Source organism: Anoplopoma fimbria, chromosome 18 (assembly GCF_027596085.1).
Source record: "Anoplopoma fimbria isolate UVic2021 breed Golden Eagle Sablefish chromosome 18, Afim_UVic_2022, whole genome shotgun sequence".
NCBI classification, from domain to species: domain Eukaryota; kingdom Metazoa; phylum Chordata; class Actinopteri; order Perciformes; family Anoplopomatidae; genus Anoplopoma; species Anoplopoma fimbria.
This window is the reverse complement of record NC_072466.1, coordinates 11,460,544-11,479,582: the sequence shown is the minus strand read 5'-3', so window position 1 is coordinate 11,479,582 and position 19,039 is coordinate 11,460,544. Positions and strand designations below refer to the sequence as shown.

General features: G+C 40.0%; 2 protein-coding genes across 3 annotated transcripts; both read right to left on the bottom strand.

Annotated features, from left to right (window-relative positions):
• Nucleotides 1-2,337: 2,337 nt before the first annotated feature.
• Nucleotides 2,338-16,311, bottom strand: smek1 (SMEK homolog 1, suppressor of mek1 (Dictyostelium)). Of its 2 annotated transcripts, none has more exons than XM_054618597.1 (15): nt 15,058-16,311; nt 14,754-14,809; nt 14,560-14,658; nt 13,796-14,413; nt 12,697-12,774; nt 12,480-12,596; nt 10,942-11,058; nt 10,705-10,836; nt 9,947-10,049; nt 9,555-9,713; nt 9,266-9,435; nt 8,238-8,380; nt 7,273-7,463; nt 6,265-6,476; nt 2,338-3,896 (listed from the first exon to the last, which is right to left on the bottom strand). In XM_054618597.1, the coding sequence occupies exons 1-15, from the start codon at nt 15,197-15,199 to the stop codon at nt 3,771-3,773; spliced, it is 2,463 nt and encodes an 820-aa protein (XP_054474572.1). In that variant the 5' UTR covers nt 15,200-16,311; the 3' UTR covers nt 2,338-3,770. The 2 variants fall into 2 exon arrangements, with proteins under 2 accessions (XP_054474572.1, XP_054474573.1); XM_054618598.1 differs by having other exon boundaries at nt 8,238-8,377; nt 15,058-16,310.
• A 210-nt stretch (nt 16,312-16,521) lies between these two features.
• erh (ERH mRNA splicing and mitosis factor) lies at nt 16,522-18,615 on the bottom strand. The gene is made up of 4 exons (XM_054618758.1): nt 18,456-18,615; nt 18,119-18,206; nt 17,422-17,542; nt 16,522-17,322 (listed from the first exon to the last, which is right to left on the bottom strand). The coding sequence occupies exons 1-4, from the start codon at nt 18,456-18,458 to the stop codon at nt 17,220-17,222; spliced, it is 315 nt and encodes a 104-aa protein (XP_054474733.1). The 5' UTR covers nt 18,459-18,615; the 3' UTR covers nt 16,522-17,219.
• Nucleotides 18,616-19,039: the final 424 nt, after the last annotated feature.

Genomic DNA, 19,039 nt, shown 5'->3' with positions numbered 1-19,039 from the left:
ATTAGTTTTGTCTTCCTCCATTGATCTGCAAGTGGTCTCTAGCGCCCCCTACAGGTTATCTGTCATTCAGCCAGTTGTGTGTGTGTGTGTGTGTGTGTGTGTGTGTGTGTGTGTGTGTGTGTGTGTGTGTGTGTGTGTGTGTGTGTGTGTGTGTGTGTGTGTGTGTGTGTGACCTACCTGATTTGAGCTTTTCTGAGAGTTTAACCCTCAGGTCTCAAACACTTATTTGAATGAAACAGTGGAAGACGTTTAGATGTAGTATATATATTTTTCGTAGAACTCTTAACTCAAAGACATCATGAATCAAGACGCCTGCCCAAACTACAAACTGCTGTTTTGTAAGGGGCCACAAGCCAAAAAAGTAGGAAACTCGTTAAATCTAAAACTATTTATCGTATTTTCAAAACTGATGATGTGTCATATTTTAATCTGAAGAGTAACTAGTAACTCAATCTGTCAAATAAAAAGAGGGTAGTAGAAAGTACACTCCGCTCTGAATGTTAGTGTTAGTTATTCTAGTATAGTTATCGAGGCCCCAAATGTTACTCAAAAATGGGAAAACAGCTTCACTGGAGCCTTTCATTGTATCACACACATTGTCCACACGAGCAGATTGAGTTTTGCTTGGTTGTTGTAAAAATGACTAAAAAGCTCCAGAAAAAGCGAGTAGTCAGACTTTGAGTTGGGATTGTTTTTCTCAACTGCGGTTTGCGAGGACAAGAATGAACCGTCAAGCTCAAGTATTCATGTTATTTGAGACAAAATGGGATGCAGTATAATATAATCGAGTTGTTGATTTTTCAGCAGAATGTAGTGAAGTATTTCATATGCAACATAAAAATAGATGTCCTTCATAGAAACATCTTAAACAAGTGACTGCTGTTCAAAACCCCTCAGTGTTGTCAGTGTCTATAAAATATTGTGAATTATAGGTTCGTTTGAGTTAACTCAACTGGATGCAGGATCATTCCTAGTTTCTCCCTAGATTGCAATATGCAAAAAATACAACTTATCCTAAACAGAGTGCAATATTTTGTTTGAAGTGCACGATCATTTGCATACATATCTACTGATGTGATCAATCCAGAGACAGTTGATAAGTGGCAGCCTGGACGCTTAGGGAGCCGAGCCAATCAAGAGAGCTGTCAAAGGGGCTTTTCATTGGCCCCAGCAGGAAGCTGGACAGCAGTGTCACCGATGGGGACTCTTCAGTCTGGCAGACATACAGGCGGGCAGAGCCGGGTGAGCGCCTTGGCACTGGAAGTGGAGCCGGCATTCTGGTGGAGCAGTGGCTGGCACCAGCAGCAGGCTGGCCTCTCCAGTGGCAAAGAGGGGAGATCTCACACACACACACACACACACACACACACACACACACACACACACACACACTCTGCCACACTCCTGCTGAGGAGCAAACGGAGGCTGGCAGGGAGGGCTGCTCCTGAAAAGCTGCCGTTGTCTGCTGACGGCTTTCATGTCAATGGGAGCCTTAATAGGCGTTGTATGACAGCTCTCATCGCACGCTGAGTACCGAGTGATCCTCTTCTGTTGGCTTTTATAATTAATAAACAATGTTTGAGGACCACAATGCACTTGGAGGGACAACACAGTGACTCCTTGGTGGCCTCGATGCTGTTTGTTTTTGAGTCGTACTCAAACTCCCACTGAGGTGACCACATAAGCTGGGAGGTGCTGACATTTTTTTATAAACTTTTTTCACTCACTGTGAAGAAAAAACACTTTTAAGGTCTACCAGTGTGCTGTGGCGTTTATGATACTCTACCTTTTCTCAAACTGAATAACACTTATGACCAAAACAATGTTAGTAAATTAATCATGTAGGTTTAAAAAAGATTACGCACACATAGAAAACTGTCAACCGTCATCTGCATAAAGAGCACACTTCTATGTATAAACTGCATCACAATCTTGTTTTTATCTTCCAGGATGTGAAGTTACTGAGTTAGTCAGTTATAGTTAATTATTCACTCTGAATATCTTATTTTAGTTTTTAGTCATGCTGTCATATGGAGTAACTTTTTTTTTTTCTACATAATACGTAGTACTGTAAGAAATACACCAAACAGTGCTACGGGATAGACGCATCAAATCCTCACAACATATTTTCAGAGGATGAACTAGGTTGTGCCAAAATGACAACATCCTAAACACATTTACTGTAAGATTTACAAAGCGACTCGCAACGCGTGTCTCTTGGTAGTTCTTTTATGGACTTATGGTGCCACCTGGTGGAAAATACCGACATTAGCAGCTGAGGTACGGCAAAGAAATAAAAGAACTAAGGTTTGAAATAAATCTTGAAAGTTGAGTCAAATTAACAAAATTAGTTTTTCCTAGAGCAAAAGAATGTGACCATATATTTTCTCATGTACATGGTTTCACAACATCAATTAGTTTTGGTAATAACAGACATGTTTTAAAAGTATGAAAATGTACACTGAAATTTCACATATTTACAGTATTAGGGTGGGATTGGAGGTCTTTCTTTAACTTTCATAGAGTGGAGTGGAGTTGATTTGCCGGATGATAGTTTGTGGAACCATGTTGGAAACCCAACGACACCTTCTGTGCTGCGGGTGTAGGGTCAAGTTCTTGTGGACTGATCAATAACAGTACGATGCAGCAAGGAAACACTTGAGTTATTTGGACAAAGGGTAGTAAGTAGGACATCTTACAGCAAAGATCATTTTAATGGTCCCAAATATTCTGAACAACTAATTGTACACTCATGTAAAAGGAAAAAAAGGAAAAGATATGACAAAATTCATCACATCTAGAATTCCACTCAATCTTTAATCAAGACGGGATTACAAATTCTCCAAAAAATCTGCAGTTTCAAAGGGCAAAAAGGGTAAAACTAGCTCACCTACTGAGGTCTTTAAAAACCTGTTCAAGTGTGACTGAAAACGTCCTGAACATTTAAAGGCAGGTCTTTTTTTGTCATCATTTACAAAAAACAGGAGAAAGATTGAGAGACAAATAGAGAACAAAAAAAGAAAATAATGAAGAAACTGCTGGCTTTTTTTTCTCTTCAGAGAAAGAACGTCCGCTGAGGAACGACAACACTGATGACATCATCAAACGACAACAGGGACAGCTCTTTGCCACATGCTGCCTCCCGTCTGGTCCTATATACTAACTTAAAAAAAAAAAAAGTGTTGAGAAGCGACAGACGAAGAAAGGAGGAAAGAGAAGAGGAGAAAAAGAAGTAGAAAGAAACAAGGAGGAAGGTGAAGTCTGAGGAGGGGGACGGGGGTGCGAGTCGTGGTTCTGGGTCTGAACTGGCCGACCCGTTTGGGCCGCTGTGATGTCCTTCCCTGAGTGGGGGGGGGGCAGTGGGTTATGGTCCGAGCCCGCAAGCTCTCTTGGATTTCAGTCTGTGTACATGTTTTGTATGTGGTCGTTTCCTCCGGTTGCTAAATAACCAAACTCCGACCCGTCCTCGTTCTGTCCGAGACTGCTGACGATCTACAGAGTGTGATCGGTTCTCCCCCAACATTCACACGTCTGATACACGTTTCAGACGTTTTTTTCACTCCCGGTTTCCTGATTGGCACTTGTATGAAGTGGGCTAGTCTGAGGAGGCGTTGTGTTCGTTCACAGTCTGCTCCTCTTTTTGGCCGCCCGCTGACAGCGAGGGGGGGCTCTTAATTCATTCAATCTGTGTACAAGTTTGATCATTCCTGTGTGAAGTCTATGAGCTGAAACTGTCCGAGCAGAGCACCGGCTGGGACAGTGAAGCTTCTTTAGGAACTCAGTTTGGACTTCTTCGAAGGTGGCAGAGGCTCCTCTTTACTCTCCCCATCCTCCTCCTCTTCTTCATCCTCGTCGTCATCGTCATCAGGGTAGTCCACCAGTCCCACTAAACCTCCCTGAAGACAAAACACACATCAGAAATGTTATCATTCTGACCGATTAGTCAGACATTTAACCCTCTGAACTCTGTTAGAAATGGTCAACGAAAGCAGACATTGGTATTATTGCATATTTTGATATCATTTTTTCCTTTATATCCCTGAAAACTGAACAACCAAAGCAAAAGGTTATTTAAGTCAACAAACAAAAATAATTGATAAAAGTATTACCGTATTTTCCGCACTATAAGGCGCACTTAAAAGCCTTTAATTTTTCAAAAAACGAAGTGCGCCTTATAATCTGGAGCGCCTTATATATGGATTAATTCTGGTTGTGCTTACTGAAAGCGATTTTTGTGGTACACGGCGCTCTGTCAAATGTTTTAGTACGACTTTGGTAAAACAAAGCCGCACCGCAGCAGCATTACGGCTACCGTAGTCAGGATCGGAGTAATACATACTGTGCTTCACCATATTAACAGTGTGTGTGTATAAGGACCCAACATGGCACCTGTCAAGAACAAACGCGGACTTCAAACTCAAGGCTATCAGTCACGCAGTAGAACATGGGAATAGAGCCGCTGCGAGAGAATTCAACATTAATGAATCAATTACGGAAGTGGAGGAAGTTTGACTGACTGACTGTTTTGTTTCGCTTAATGCGCCTTATAGTCCGGTGCGCCTTATATATGAAAAAAGATCAAAAATAGACCATTCATTGTGCGCCTTATAATCCAGTGCGCCCTATAGTGCGGAAAATACGGTACATGAATAAAACTAAAATTACAAAAAATGGGCATGTGTTTTCATCAGATTTTGACAAATTTGAAAAAATAAACAGATATTGATCTAAAGACTTGAAAAATGAACAAAATATTTCTCAAAACAAACACCATTATTTAAACTATGACCATTTTTTTTGTTTTTGTCAAATGCTCATTTTTGTGTGCAGACTGCAAAGGTGTTGTAAAGTTTTGTAACGACATCATCAGCAGCATACTACGTGATGGCTCGAAAGACAGAAGCCTGCTACTCTGACAACACAGTTCACTGTTACCATGTTATGCACTGCAGACAAGTAAAGGTAACCCAATGACATCACGCTGTACAGGGAGACAGATCCCGTAACTTTCTACTCCAAATGAATCAATGCTATTATGTTTTTGAATTTAGACTGATTTAAACAGGATCATGCAAACAACAATCTCTTGCAGGCAATGCTCTGGTACCACTGCACAAAATATAAAGAGTGTCAACGTGTTACAGTGTCCTTAAACTTAGGACATCTGTACCGGAATGATCAAAGTCCCAGTTCCCATAACAGATCACAGTTCACATCCATGTCTCTTCAAACAAGACACCAACATAAGAGAAGTGGACTAATCAGTCTCTTATCTTTCAGTAAATGTCTCATGTCAGATGAATAATTTAGGATAATTAGGAGACAATGCTGTGATGTTTCATCATCATTTGCCTATTAAATACAGGTGTATTCACTTCATCACTTTGACACGAGGAACACCAGCTGCTGTGTGCATAATTTGGTCTCTACTTTCTGTCTCTATTCATCAGGCTACACCATCGAGCATGACTCAATAGATGCTCGCACACCATTAGCTTTAAGTTTGGAAGCATTATATATTGTGTGCATACAACAATAAACATATTAGCATTAACTCAACAGACACACCAACAAGGTTCTCTATTGCACCGACTTCAGATCAGCATTCACAGCCGGCACCTGTTGCACTGCGTGTTGTTAATTTGTTTGTAAATATCGGTGGCGCTATTTGAAACTTTACTTCTTCCGTTGTTACGGCCATGCTGCTTTAAAAAAAGTCAGGTGGAGGCGTAGGATTACAAAGCACCAGCAGACTTGAAGCCAGCTGACCGACTGCAACGATGATGATTTTTATCTAAAGATCTACTCAAGTAAGAGTAAACAGTATGCTGCATCAAAACTACTCTGATCAGTACAATTTACTTAAAGTTACTTGAGTACTTGTAAAACATTACTACCCACTTCTGTAAATCAATTGGATTTGTTCATGTGCCATTCTTAGTCTCTCTCCCTCCAGTTCCCTCCTGTCTAAATTGTCAACAAGTAACATTTGTACAGTCTAATTGCACACTGGTGGTGATGACTATTCTTTGTAATACACAAGGATGGTGGGAGTTGTGTGAAAATTAACAGTCTAAGTGTGAAGAATCATAGTTAGAGCTCAGTTTTCACCAAATCCTTCCCTCCTTTCCATTAAGTAGTATTTGATACTGAACAGACATTGTGCAGACATCTCTCAATAGCACTGAATATAAGTGGATTGTCTTCACAGAAAACAATTGTAGTTATGACCCACATCTCTACCAATAAAACGCTGACAGGTACCTTTGTGGTTACAGTCGTGGTGGAGGGTGAGCTCCGTGCCCCTGAGCCTGGAGAACCTGGTGATCCTGGAGAACCTGGGTTCAATGAGGCAGATGATGGAGGGCTGGACAGGCTGGTTTTAGTGGAGCCAGAGAAGGAGAGCTTGAAGCTTGGGTTCTGCCTGCCGGATAAGCTCGACTTCCCCAGTACATCTTTGTCGTCTGGGTCTTTCACTGGGAGGGAGCGGTGGACAAGAAATGGTCATTATTCCCATTTGGGTGAACAAATGTATCTTCTGTAACCACTTGAGTTTACAACACACATTTTCTTTTTATTGTTTCTTTTTAACCCAACAACAAGGTACTGTTACCCAGCTCTCCAAACAACCATTTTTAACAGACCTACAGTAGAAATTATTGTTTTTGAGTGAGCTAAGGTACAACCATGTTCATCAACCCAATACCTGCTACTACAGTTTTCCGTACATTTCACTCTAAAACGCAGACAAACATCTATTAAGTACATAGACTAATTCATCCACCGGGTAAATGGCGGAGGTAGCGATGTACCGTCCATAAAAAATGACCATCATAAGCGCTGTACATCTAAATTGAAAGCACCCAAAGCAGCACTACAACAAAATTAAACAGCATATGGCAAATAAAAAGTGTATTTATCATAGGGCATGTTGACTAATTGCAAATTACTATAATGGGTCTATACAAAGATCTCTGTCAAATTTTGCCAAATAGTATTCCTTACTCAATCCTTCTCTCGAGGCTCCTATTTGTTTATGATCTCACAGTGATAGAACCATCATAAAAGAGCAGCCTCATGAAGGTGCATAACAATGTAGATACCACACATACCAGATATGTAGTTCTCATTTTCACAATCAGCTATTAAGCACTATTATTACGACAAATATTGTGTCCTGCAATAAATACCTACAAAATATGGTTCTTTCCAATCCCAGTTTTACCCCAAAGTATCTACCAAGGGTGGAAAACAATGCATTGTCATACGTACATTTCTTTCTCTCCATGAACTTGCTTATAGGTTCCATGAGGTCTTCCTCATTCTTCATCTTGTCAGAGGGAGGAACCACTGCCTCGCCATCCTCAAGGTCATCCTCATCTGTGTTGAACCACATCTCTTCTTCATCCTCCAGTGTCCGTGCATCACGACGGAAGCGGTGGTTCCTCAAGATGGAGCGCATGCTGGAGAGGATAAAGCAACGCTTGGAGGTCATTCTGCATTTAACGTTACTGACAACTCTGAACTCATTGATGGATGGGCATTTCAAGAGAAAAGATCACTGGGAACTATTTGATCATTCTTTCTAGAGTGTGTGTGTGTGTGTGTGTGTGTGTGTGTGTGTGTGTGTGTGTGTGTGTGTGTGTCTTTTTAGGCCTAGTTTGTTTTCAGGGGAAAAACAATTAAAATTGTAAATCAGATGTGATGTGGGACATAAGGAGATTTTTATTTTTAGGCCATATCGCCTAAAATTGTGGAAGCCCTCCCATTGGATTGAAAAGTCTTACGCAATAATAATGAACTATTCCTGATTGATTGCAATGTGTAGTGGCTGATTAACAAAACAAAAGAATCACTGTAGCAAAGTACAGATAAAAAAGAGAGACACCTGTTGTTGGCGGCAAGTATGCAAAGTTAAGTTGCAACAACACAATAAGTGGCGCGCTCTTGACCGTGTGTACTTAAAAACACAGATCGTAAAAAATAGATGAGTGGTACATTGCACAATCTCAGCAAGTCACAGCACTCATTGTGTTTAGTTGAGAAACCTGCAGCACAACAAGTGTACAGGCAATATTTCAAAAGATGATTTAAAAAAAAAAAAAAAAAAAAAGATATTGACACTGTGACAGTGTCAATTTTTGTCTGTGAGACACCCTCACAGACAAAGGATTCACGCTCACTAAACCATTAGGGATTGTGTAATAGTTGCTTCAGAGCAGCTTTAGTTTACTCACCTATCCAGTTTGGGGTTGTCTTGTCTCTCTCGCTGCTGTTCATACCGCAACTTTAGGCCCTTGAACGTTTGGACGTAGTCGACATCTTCCAGAGCTTTCCAATAGTTCTCTACTATATGAGCTGTGAGAGACTTCACGTCCTCCTAGGGGCAATGGGGGGGGGAGGAGGAGGAGGAGGAGGAGGAGTGTAGAGACACAGTTGTTGGGCAAAATGAGTGGGAAAGAATGAAAAGATAGAAGAAATAGTTTAGAGTTTAGGACAGAGGGAGAGCAGAAGAAGAATGAAGCGTGGAGAAAAGAGCCAGGGAGAGAAAGAGAGAGGAGAAAACACCAACCAAGTTAAAATGAATCCATAAAATGATACATGCAGCATAGTGTGGTCAAAGGTTAACCATTGATAACCGATTAACCATAGTATGGTACGGGAATAATTTTGACAGGTTATGCATGTTGGTCCATAGGTAATTTGACATGAAAAGCCCAATGAAAAAGGAGTATAGCAAACGTATCAATTCAGGATCAATGCCTTATCTGATAGGCAGAGAACCTCCACGATGATCAAAATGCGTCAATAAACTTCAGCAGAGCCAGAAAATAAGAAAATAAAAATAAAAGGAAAGATCTTAACAACACTAAACATTAAAAGTTCAGCACCTGTTAATAGGACAGGGTCTCTTATATATATATATATATATACAAAAATCAACCAAAACTGACATCCCTAATGTACAACAACTTTTCACATTGGGGGATGTGGTTTGACAGCCTACAAATATTGCTTCCTTTTTACAGCTTTAAAGCAGGAAATTGCCTCAAAAATGCATTTAAAATAATTATTTCCGATCAACTTAAAATTATAAGCTAACGTGATCAAATAAAAAATAAAGTCTACTTCTGAGGTGTATAAAATGACTAGCTGGCTTATAATCAATTTACGTAATCACTTGCCCAAAATGGAAAAAATGGGCACAATATCCATGTGAACTGTTTGAAAAACAATTATTGGAAAATTCTAGGAAAATACTCACCACACGGACATACTCAAACATCTCAATAATAGCTGAGTTCATGAGATTGTAGCGTGAGCCGTTGTTGAGGAAGGCCTTGATGACAGGCTCGAAGAGAAAGTTTCTCATGATATAGCGATTGTAGAATTCATCCTTCAGACCAATGATCCTCCGCATGAAGCGTAGGGCACCTGGACACAGAAAGACCAAGATCAATATTGAGCCCACAACTAAATTGCTTTAAAAAGGTTTCAAAATGTTGTCCCGAGTTTACAGGTACTACAAATTAAAGTGATTATATGTGACTCACATAGGGCCAGGAAGGCGTGCTGAGAGGCCGTGAGCACCAGTACCCTCCTGAGAATGTCCTTGTTGATGATGTAGTTCTTTATGTGGTAGGTGTGGTGTTCAACACAGAATGTCAGCAGCTCCAAAATCAAGGCCAGCAACTGGGATGTTTGAAAGTCATCTAATAGAAGAATGAAGGTAATAGGCAACATTAAATACTTGTGCATTAAGGACAAAGTTCTATTTACAATAACAGCACACATGTGCACACATGTGCACACACGTACACACACACACACACACACACACACACACACACACACACACACACACACACACACACACACACACACACACACACACACACACACACACACACACACACACACACACACACACACACACACACAATACCTTTGCTTGGTTTTTCTTCTGTGGTGTTGGCCAGCAGTGGAGCTGAGAGGACGTGCATACAGTGCTTGTAGAAGAAGCTCAGGAACTCTGTCTTTTCTGTTTTCTGGAGGGAAAAATGAAAGTTTTTTTTAACTGAGTAAAATAACTGATATTGATTATAATGTAAATTATTTATATAACGCTATAGATAAAAACAATGCTGAAGGTGCAGAGTTCTGGCTAAACCTGCCACCAACTTTTTCGACTGAAGAGTAACTTGATTAGCAGGACAGTCCAGCTATTCAGTACGGATGTTTGGTCTTTTCTGATATGACCATGGTATCCGTACACTATTTTAAAAGCCAATATCTACATATAGAACAGCTATTCTCCTTTAATTGTCAAGCCGTTTCTCTAAGGTTTGCTCAGCTTTTTTTTAAATTTTTATATATTTTTCTTTGAACTGTTTAACTGCTTGAATCGGTCAAAATTCTTATTATCAGTTTATTATTAACATCCTTAAGTTTGACCGAACTGAATGATCAAGCAGCGCCACCACTTCTCACAGAAAAAGGTTCAAAAGTGCTACTGTAAAAGTTGGATCTATTCAATTCAATTCAGTATATTTTGTATAGCCCAAAATCACAAATTACAAATCTGCCTCAGAGGGCTTTACAATCTGTACACATGGGACATCCTCTGTCCCGGGACTATGTTTTAAGTAGTCAGGTTAACTGTCAGTATGAACTGACGTGTTTAGGAGTAGCATGCAAACTTACATTTGCAGTAGCCAGCATGTTCTCAGGGTCCACCAGAGTCCGTAGCAGACCCATCAGCTGCACCGCTCCACCTAGCTCTGGGTCTGTATCACAGATCATGTGTTCTATGATCAGGTTGATCAGGAGGATGTCCTGGAATTCCAATAATCAATCATTAGTACCGCATAAATCCACTGTGTGGTGGAATGATGAATATCATTCTCTGATATTTCTTACTGGCTTGTTTTATTAACTCACATCATCATTCTGCTGAGACTCCTGCATGACGAACTCTCGTACCATGGAGGGGTTGTACTCCACCAGATAAGAGAAAATATCTGTGGCCGCCCCACGCACCTGAACGTCATCCATTCCCTGTTTCATGAACATGAAATGTATTTATCAGTGGGTTGTGAATCTCCCATCAGAGATCAATAAAGTCTTGTATTATCTTAAAAACAAAACAGAAACAAAAGTGATCATCAAAAACTGACCCAACTGCATTTTATTTTTTATTTCTTCTTAGTTTTTTTAGAAGGATGTTAAGTGGACAAGGAGGGAGGAAGCGGGTACTACTCTAACAAACGACTGTATGTGTAAAGGTGTAGGCCTACATGTGTTACATGTAACAAGAACACATATCTCAACATGTGAGTATATGTTGGTGATCAAACTACGGTTTGATCTTTCAATCAGTTATTAGTATTTGTTTAGATATTTTTCCCTGACCTGCAATGTCCAAGGTTAAGTTTTTCACAACTTTGAATCACTGGATAATGTGTTGTACTGTGTACTAGGCACAAAGACAAGAACATAACAAACTGCATGCTCAGAGGCTGGTTTAGATGCAGGAGAACCTGCAGTGTAATTGGCTTTGAAAACTATTAGTATAAAACAAAAGGTGCAAGTTTCTGAGAAAAGATGCATATGGTGATAGACTTGAGGCACTTGCAGTATATGGATGTTTTAATATATTCTTGTTAGTTTGTTGTTTTTGAGAGGGACCAAAACCAGTTTTGCTAGTCATAACTGAATCAGCTGTAGATAAAGTCAGCCCTCTTCATGTTCCCCAAGTGACATAATTTAACCACACGAAACATTACAAAGTGAACTCTATTGATTTGTGATCAAATGGCTTTACCAATAAGTGAATCATCCTTTAATGAATAGTTCTACAAGTGCATCCCCTCTTAAGGCAGTGTACTCCCCAACCCACCACCACATACACACATTGCAGATCTATTATTGTTATTTTTTGCCTCTGTAAGGCTAAGAATTTAGGCAAAATCAACATCCTCATGGCATTTACATCTACACATAACTGATCCTTTTTCAAACATATTTGATACAGGATCTCAAGGTCGCATAGAGCCGGCCTAAAAGTGTATTCTACTGAGAGATATCTCAACCAGGCATGATTAGATGCACGAGTCAATAAGTGTCTAACAACTCGAAACCAGTAGATGCTCCTTCTTAAGACCAAATAATACCATGACAACCTGCAGCAGCCACCCTGATGATTGATTATTATAATGGTACGGCTCACCAATGTATGATAAATATATGGTAAGCCTCAAAGTTTAGCATTATACAGACAAAACCAATATTTGATTTGTTTTATACCAATACAAGTTCATATGCTTGTTCAAGAATAAAATGCTGTGTCATTGTCAATATGAGAAGTACTTAAATACCTTTAAACTACAGACTAACATTTTTTAATATCATTCACTTTGAACAAGAGCTGCACATCACTGATGATATTGACTGATTTATGTTAAGCTTGCTTCACTCACCAGTATGACCTCTAGTGCAGGTAGAATGCCCATGTTTGACAATGTCTTGAAGAAGGCGTCTCTGTTTTGAGGTTGTAACGTTTGTGAGAATGCGCAAAATTCCTTTAGGAAGTTCACCTATAAGGAAGAAACAAACCACTGCTCTATGAAACAAGAGAAAAGGACACAAATAGAACAGTATTTGATAAAAAAAAATTGTGATGAAGGTCTAGCATACCAGTTCGTGTCTTTTGTCGTCATCTGTAGCCTCATCTGTTAGCTGTGCAAAGAGGTCTGTCAGGAACTTCTCATCATCCTGACAAAAAAAAGGGGAGATAAGAGGTGGTGAGTGTCACATAGAGGGTCAACAAATCCGGATATGGAAACATAACCTTTGACCCTCACACTCATCCTGGGCCCATTGTACACTCCATTAAATATGTTGTTGTTGATGTACACCGTTATGTGCTGGATACAAATTACCAGGAAACAAAAATAACATCCACCATATTTACCGTTAGTGCAACATAATTTGTCATCATAACCATCATTTTTGATTTAATTTACAATGAGTATCAGAGACATGTATATTGTTTTCACTGCTATTTACAACTATTACAGTTTACATTAAAGAAATATAAAATGCGTATAAAATGTCTTTAAAACTACCACGTTACATTTGTGTGGATTTCCTGATGTGGTATGTACATTAGGTTTTATACACTGACAACTCAGTTCTTCAATATTATCTGCAATCCAGTATATCAAGTACTTGTTTGAATAATAAAAATCTTGGTCTGCTCATGTGACAAGACAGCAGGAGGAAAAGGTCCGTATCCGTAGTGTTTGACTTCAGAACTTCACAAAGCACGGTGTGCCAGAGTCAACAGCGTGGCAGTATGTTTTCCTCTAGCGCAGCATAACTGATTTACACAACACTACTCCATCTCTATGGAGACGGCCATACATAAACACTGCTGAGTTGACACAGTACAAAAACACAAAGGTCACATGACCATAAAAGACTAGCAGACAAACTCAGACTGGGTAAAGCACAATCAGCCTAAATCAAAACCTTTGAAGAATCCTACAATTACTGTAATTTCCAGTCCTCGTGGCATAAACACTATTTAAGAAAAATATTCTTTCATGTTAGCCTTTTGATGTTATGGCAGGATTGTCAATTTGTAAAGCTCGTACAGTGAATACTTTTGTATCATTTGCTTTTGCAGTGAAAACATTGTAAAGTTAAAATGTGGTGCACACACATCTTATTTCAAATGAACAACAAATACCCTTCATTGGCAAAGCTTATAAAACATGTCCACCTAGCTCACCTGTAGCATGCCCACAATCTCCACCTTGTTGAAGAAGATGAAGGAGTGCAGGGTGGACAGCATGTTTTCCTCAAAAACAGAGGGCGTGGGCAGCACCATGTCCTGAATATACTGCACCCGGTACGTCTGGTGTATTTTCTGACGCAGTTCAGGATCAGAGATGGGGATCACCTCCTTAAACCGGGCCGTCTTAGTTAGAAACTCCCGATGCCGCCGTGGCTGCGCAAGAGCTGGATCAAACTCAAGACAACCAATGACGTCCATGATGCACTCCTCAGAGAACATAACCTCAAAGAGGGCAGTACGATTAAGCAGGAAGATGCCTTTAATTATTTCATACAGGTGGTGGAGTCCCTCTCTGTTCTCCAAATCCTCACACACACGGAACAGTTCCAGGAGTTTGCGAATGTAGCCCTCATTCTCCACAGCTAGTGCCAGTTTCTCGCGCCGCAGTGGTGATGGGAGTGAGGAGGCCACCATCTCAGCCAGGTCCTCCAAGCGGTTCAGTTCACATGGTGGTAACTCCAGACCCGGTGAGGACATGTCGTCAAAGCGTTCCTCCTCAGACTCGTCGACCACATCCTGGGTAATGTCCACTGATGGGTCCTTTCCCTGCACCTTAACAATGAGACAAACACACAATTGAAACAGGATGTGACCAGTTACAGAAACTATCATCAGCAACACCAAAACACACTTGATATCAAACACATACACAGATGGAGCAGACAAACACACGCCCACACAAAAATAAGTGCAGCTACCTGGCATATTTTCTCCCAGATTTCATCACAGCCAGCCTTCTCCTGGAAGCTGAGTGCCAGATCATAATTTTCTGCCTCTGACCATACTATTAAAGTATCCTTTCCAAAAGAAAAACAAAGCCAATTTAGAATAGGGACACAGAGAAAGAAATCCATATTCTAGATGAATATAATGCACAATGCTATGGACTGACCTGTTGTTTCTGGTAGGCTGTGTTTGGACTGATTTTGGACTCCAGCAGTAGAGAACCTGTCAGGTAAAAAACAAAAGTACTGTCAAAAAGACTGTCATGAGGAGGGTAGGCTAGGGTATTATTAAGTTATATATCATAAGTGAGCTTTACAATCATGGCTCCAGCTGATCAAAGTAAGTGTGTGTAAGGTACTGTTTACATATACTAAGTATTGAGCTACTACTACATTGGCCAATACAATACACTGTGATCTGTAAGTTGGCATATGTCGTTCCTCCTGCCTTAGGTTGTTGCTTCTCCTTACCATCACTCTCTGCTCGCACCAGCAGAGACGTGCTTTTAAACCTCTCCACATAGCCCGAGGAGACGTGTCCGGTCCCACGGTCGTCCCACTGTCTGTCCTCATTGAGGGTATAGACTTTGACTCGTCGACGAGTGTCCGTCATCCTGGCAGAGTAGTTGTGACCGGTTTCCCCTTTCCGGACCTTCTTGACTTTTTCTTTTTTTACAGGGTGTCTGCCTCACTTAGAAACGCCACAACTTCCACCCACTCCTCACACCTGGTCACGTGTACAATGCAGTACTACTAATACTTAACGTGAGTGTCAGGGGTCAATCAGTTATTTCAAGGTGGCGTAAAAGAGGAACACCCAGGCTAGTATACAGGAAGACCCCCCACCCCCCCTCCTATTGATTATGCATCAATCACAAGATCTGTTTGTTCTCACGAGCAGCCTCAAAACTTATCTCGCCAGTGTTGAAAGCAGTCATCTCACAGACCATTGTAGCGAGCTAACGACGGCTCAATGCAGTGCGGAGGGCACTGGTTAGCCCTCGTTAGTCGACAAAACGAGGGCTGTCAGACACTGGAAACCCCTAGCACACAGATGAGAGAGGGGTATTTACATAAGCCCCACCGTCACACGCTTTGTCCCCCCCCCTCCTCAAAAACAAGCTGCCTGTTTATCAGCACAGTCTGTACGCTTGCGGGCAACGTTAGCTAGAAACCCCAACGAGTTGACTAGCTAGCTAGCTAGCTAGCAGTGCGCTAAGTGCCTACGCTCCATGTAGTCAACGTTAAACAACTCTTTAATAAAGAAAAATGCCCAAAGCTGTGCACCGATAACATTATTTCACACATGCGGACCGAATATACAGTGTTCAACCTCGACCAATGTTTCTAATTGTGTCTGAATAATACGCCAGCTAGCTAGCGTTAGCGTTAGCTGCTATTTCTTCCCCAAGTGTTCCGCCATGTTCTGGCTCGGGGCCGCGGAGAGACCACTCTCTCCTTACTGGTATTCATGCATCCCCAAAAGAATATGCAAACCGACAAACTGTAGTCGTGTGGTTATTTCAGGGTAACGCTTTACATTAATGCTATATGCCATTCATTTCCGACGTCTTGCTCAGATAATTGCTAACTGCCCCCCCCGTGAGTATTCAGCCATCTTGGGTCCCTTCAGAGTCAGTACGGGGTTTCCAGCACAGCAACAACAGGGCAGCGCGCCACATTTAAAGAGACAGTAACATAACAGTCCAGAAACCCAGTTTCTAATGGTTGTCAGCAGAAATGACTCGAGTGATATCTTTACGTTTCATATAACTTACCCTCCAGCCAATCATATTCAACCAGTAAGTGGAGCGTTTTGACACAAACACATTCATCCTTGACAACTAGCAATTTCTATACTGAGACTCTAAATAAACAAGGACTGTATTCCTAACTGTGTGAAAGGTTGTATTGAAATTCCAGATGGCAGACCAGTCATAAAACAATATTTTATTTCGTTATAATAACAGAAACAGAAATGGGATAGTTGAAATCAGATACTACGTAAAAAGACAACACCTTGAAAAAAAAAAAAACCCCAAAACATTTTACATCATGATGGTAGGACATAGTGACAATAATATAATAATAGATAAAATATGGAAAATAAGTCTTCTGGGATCTGTTACATTAATGGGTTAGTCAGTCTGCGGGCATTTAAGTCATTCAAAAATGAAGCATCTGCATTCAAAATCCACAGCATGTTCAAACCCAACTGCCCAGTAAGGTATATAAAAAAATGTCACATAACTTTTAAGGAAACTGAAAGCACACTGCTAAGTGTGACTTTTTTTTTTTTTTTTTTTTTTACCTAGCCTGTGGAGCATTTTGCCCTGCATGAATCCCTCTCAGTCAAAAGTGAGTCCTTGCAGCTTGTTGCCCCACTCTGATCTTAGTGTAACAAATTACAAACATACGCAGAGCAGGACTCTTCTTCTGTATAAAGCCTCAAATTTCCTTTCCCCAGTTTTCAAACCCTGTCCTTTTCCCATGAACAGTATCATATGTAAACCCTCCCTTTGTCAAACTGACAATGGTGTCCTTATACAAATATCTTCAAGACGCTTTGGAAATACAGTGCAGTATTATCTCCTTCCAAGTGTGTGTAGCCGGACAACTCCTCACTGATGCCTTTACTTTGCTGCCTGCTGAGCCTGACGCCGCAGAAGGACATATATCTTCTCCTTGATCCAGTCTTTGTTGTATGGTTGGTATGTTTGAGTGTCAGCTCTGTACCTGTATACAAATTTAAATGATATTTTTACTGGACGTGATAGATACACACTCAATGAAAGGTTGGCTTTCATTCAAATTGATAAGCCAAATCATACTTACACAAGACAGCTCAGGTCTGCCAAGTCGTCGATGAAGTCAAACAGCTGACTGATGTCATAAGTGATGGAGGGACTGTTTGGATTCATCCTCTTAAGATGCTCTTCGTACATTTTGCAAACACCTAGGAGAAAGGTGCAAAACATGCTGAATGGAAGGCACAGCCATTTCCAAAAGTGTGCATCAAAAAGAAAATAGCTTAAATGCTACAGGTAATAATACACTTCATTTATAAGATTTAAATAACACTACAACTTCACTGAAAAGAGAGATAGACAGGAGAGAAAAAAAATGTAAGGAAAATAATTAGAATTTTTAAAAACACTTAATTATTTTAGGTTCATCTCCAGTTTATTGTCCATGCTGTGTGTTACAACATGTACTGTACACTTACAATTCAATAACCAAGACATTTCAAAATAAATGTAAAAACATATAAACCTACAATTTGAATATACATGGGCATTAAAGGGCATTTACGTTGCCTCATACAGATCCTAAACTGCAAATAGTCTTTAATATGTTTTGATCTGAGACAGGGGAGCAATTCATTGTTAATTTAATTGCCCTCAATGATGAATATTTTTTGAAATTGAAATGTAATGTTCCTAACAGAATACACTCAACAAACCAAAAGGTAAAGCCCAAACAGCACGGGGTCTACTTGAGTGAAAGCTATTGTAAAACACTGAACACTTACCCTCCATACATTCATTCACTGACTCATAGTCAGCATAAGTGCGGCCCTCTGGTCTCTTGGTTGGTTGGACAAGCAAAATTGTGTGCGACTGAAATGATGATTAATAACATTAAATACACACAATAACACCAGGTCATTTTATTTTTTTCCACACCACCAAAATTATCAAAGCGCAGTTTAATATTTTTGCTCCAATTCACGATGAGAAACCTTTTCAAACAGGAGAAACACGTCGGATATTTAGCAACCATAGCATGATGGATTAGCAGGAGCTAACAGTTCACATCACAATACAGCGTGTTTCCACCTCTTAAAGCGTAAACAAAAACACCCTTACCATGTTTGTACTGACTGCAGACCCGGTCTATTTCTGTTAGAAATGCAAAACTGAATACAATCTGTATTTAATGCTTTCTCAATTCTCCGTACAATGTAGCTAAACTAGCTGTGTGGGGAGAAAACATTCAAAGGAAATGAATGAAGATATTTCCGGTTGTGAAGTGAGGTGCGTTCAAAATAAAGTTTTAGTTTCAAAATAAAAGTCTTACCTTAAAAATACAGAATCAACGTGACTTCTCATGATGATTAATAATGTCTTTAGTGGGGAAAGCATTTATATCCTTTATTTAATTAAAAGTTTTAATTCCATAAAGGGAAGTAAAAGTCATGCATTCAAATCTTACTTAGGCTTTCTTAATTTGTGGTAAAATATCTATATACGATATTGCATATCTTATTACTGGATAATTCATATGGATGCATCAATGTGTAGTATCTCAGTGTTTTAGCTGCTGTTGTCTAGTAGTGTTAAGTAGAAGTATAAAAGAAAGGAAAAATGACAATACTCTGTATTTAACCACAGTGCTTGAGTAAATTAAGGATGTTATATGATCACACCATTGTATTTTGTTTAATAAAAAC

What these genes read in the sequence shown, in the direction of transcription:
- smek1 (XM_054618597.1), bottom strand. Translation starts at nt 15,199, where the DNA reads ATGACGGACACTCGTCGACGAGTCAAAGTCTATACCCTCAATGAGGAC. An exon ending in GGTGCGAGCAGAGAGTGATG is followed by an intron (nt 14,810 to 15,057) that starts GTAAGGAGAAGC and finishes TTTACCTGACAG; the next exon opens with GTTCTCTACTGCTGGAGTCC. An exon ending in AGTCTCAGCAGAATGATGAT is followed by an intron (nt 10,837 to 10,941) that starts GTGAGTTAATAA and finishes TTGGAATTCCAG; the next exon opens with GACATCCTCCTGATCAACCT.
- erh (XM_054618758.1), bottom strand. An exon ending in AGTGAATGAATGTATGGAGG is followed by an intron (nt 17,543 to 18,118) that starts GTAAGTGTTCAG and finishes CCTTTCTCCTAG; the next exon opens with GTGTTTGCAAAATGTACGAA. An exon ending in GCAGACCTGAGCTGTCTTGT is followed by an intron (nt 17,323 to 17,421) that starts GTAAGTATGATT and finishes ATTTGTATACAG; the next exon opens with GTACAGAGCTGACACTCAAA.